This window comes from Trichechus manatus, unplaced genomic scaffold, assembly GCF_000243295.1.
Source record: "Trichechus manatus latirostris isolate Lorelei unplaced genomic scaffold, TriManLat1.0 scaffold00087, whole genome shotgun sequence".
In the NCBI taxonomy this organism is placed as follows: Eukaryota; Metazoa; Chordata; class Mammalia; order Sirenia; family Trichechidae; genus Trichechus; species Trichechus manatus.
The window spans coordinates 2,174,480-2,175,294 of NW_004444023.1; the positions used below are offsets into that span (position 1 = coordinate 2,174,480).

The window sequence follows — 815 nt, forward strand, 5'->3', positions numbered from 1 at the left end:
GAGCCCTGTGACCTGCACTTGCTCCTACGCCCCCAGACTACTGGCCCGCGCCTGCCCGCCCTAGCTCCTGATGGTCATCACCTGCAGGGCACCCATTCCACTGGTCAGATCTCTGTCCCCAACCTTCAGCACAACTGTGGTCCTTGCAGCCCCCAGGCATAGCTCAGCCCCTTTCTGCCTCTCCTCTCTCCCCAAGGTCACCAGGTTCTTTACATGGTTTTATTGTTCACGGGGCAAAGATAAGGCCTTGTACTGGAGGAAATCCGTGTTGTAAAGTTATAAACTGGGAGACGGCGGGAGAAGGCACCAAGGCAGCACAAAGCTAGACCAGGGCATGCCGGCTCTCAGAGCTTGGAGAAGGTGACGCTTTTCAGTTCCTTCTTCTCCATCGCAGCCTGGACAGACTTCACGATGTCATCGGTTTGCAGCATGCTCATGTTCCAGTTGCGCTGCAGAAAGAGGGCCGTGGCAACAGAAGATGCGGGGAACATTTGGTTGGACCAATGAATATCGGGGGGTAGCCAGTAGCCCACCAATCAGAGGATACGGCATGCAGAGGGCTGCTGAGCTCTGATTGGCTGCTCTGGAATGGGAGACGAACTGTGATTGGCGAGAAGGAAACGCTCACCACGAAGTTGAGGCTGTCAGCCACCGGATGGTCGCGGGCATAGAGCAGGTTGACTTTAGTGCCCTGCACCGCCACGGGGCTCTTGCTGGAAATCTCCGCTGCTAGGGAGAAGGCTGCGTCAAGCAAGGCCTCCTTGTCTGGGAACACCCGACTGTGGATGAAAGGGAATCAAGAATCGGGTGGCTGG

General features: G+C 56.7%; 1 protein-coding gene across 1 annotated transcript in view; it reads right to left on the minus strand.

Annotated features, from left to right (window-relative positions):
* Positions 1 to 205: 205 nt before the first annotated feature.
* Positions 206 to 815, minus strand: part of LOC111821471 (delta(3,5)-Delta(2,4)-dienoyl-CoA isomerase, mitochondrial-like) — a 2,112-nt gene continuing 1,502 nt past the window's right edge. The window contains exons 2-3 of the mRNA XM_023736195.1: positions 629 to 779; positions 206 to 449 (exon numbers count right to left, since the gene is read on the minus strand). Coding sequence (XP_023591963.1) covers positions 345 to 449; positions 629 to 779 — 256 coding nt within the window. The 3' untranslated portion in view covers positions 206 to 344. The remainder of the gene's footprint in view (positions 450 to 628; positions 780 to 815) is intronic.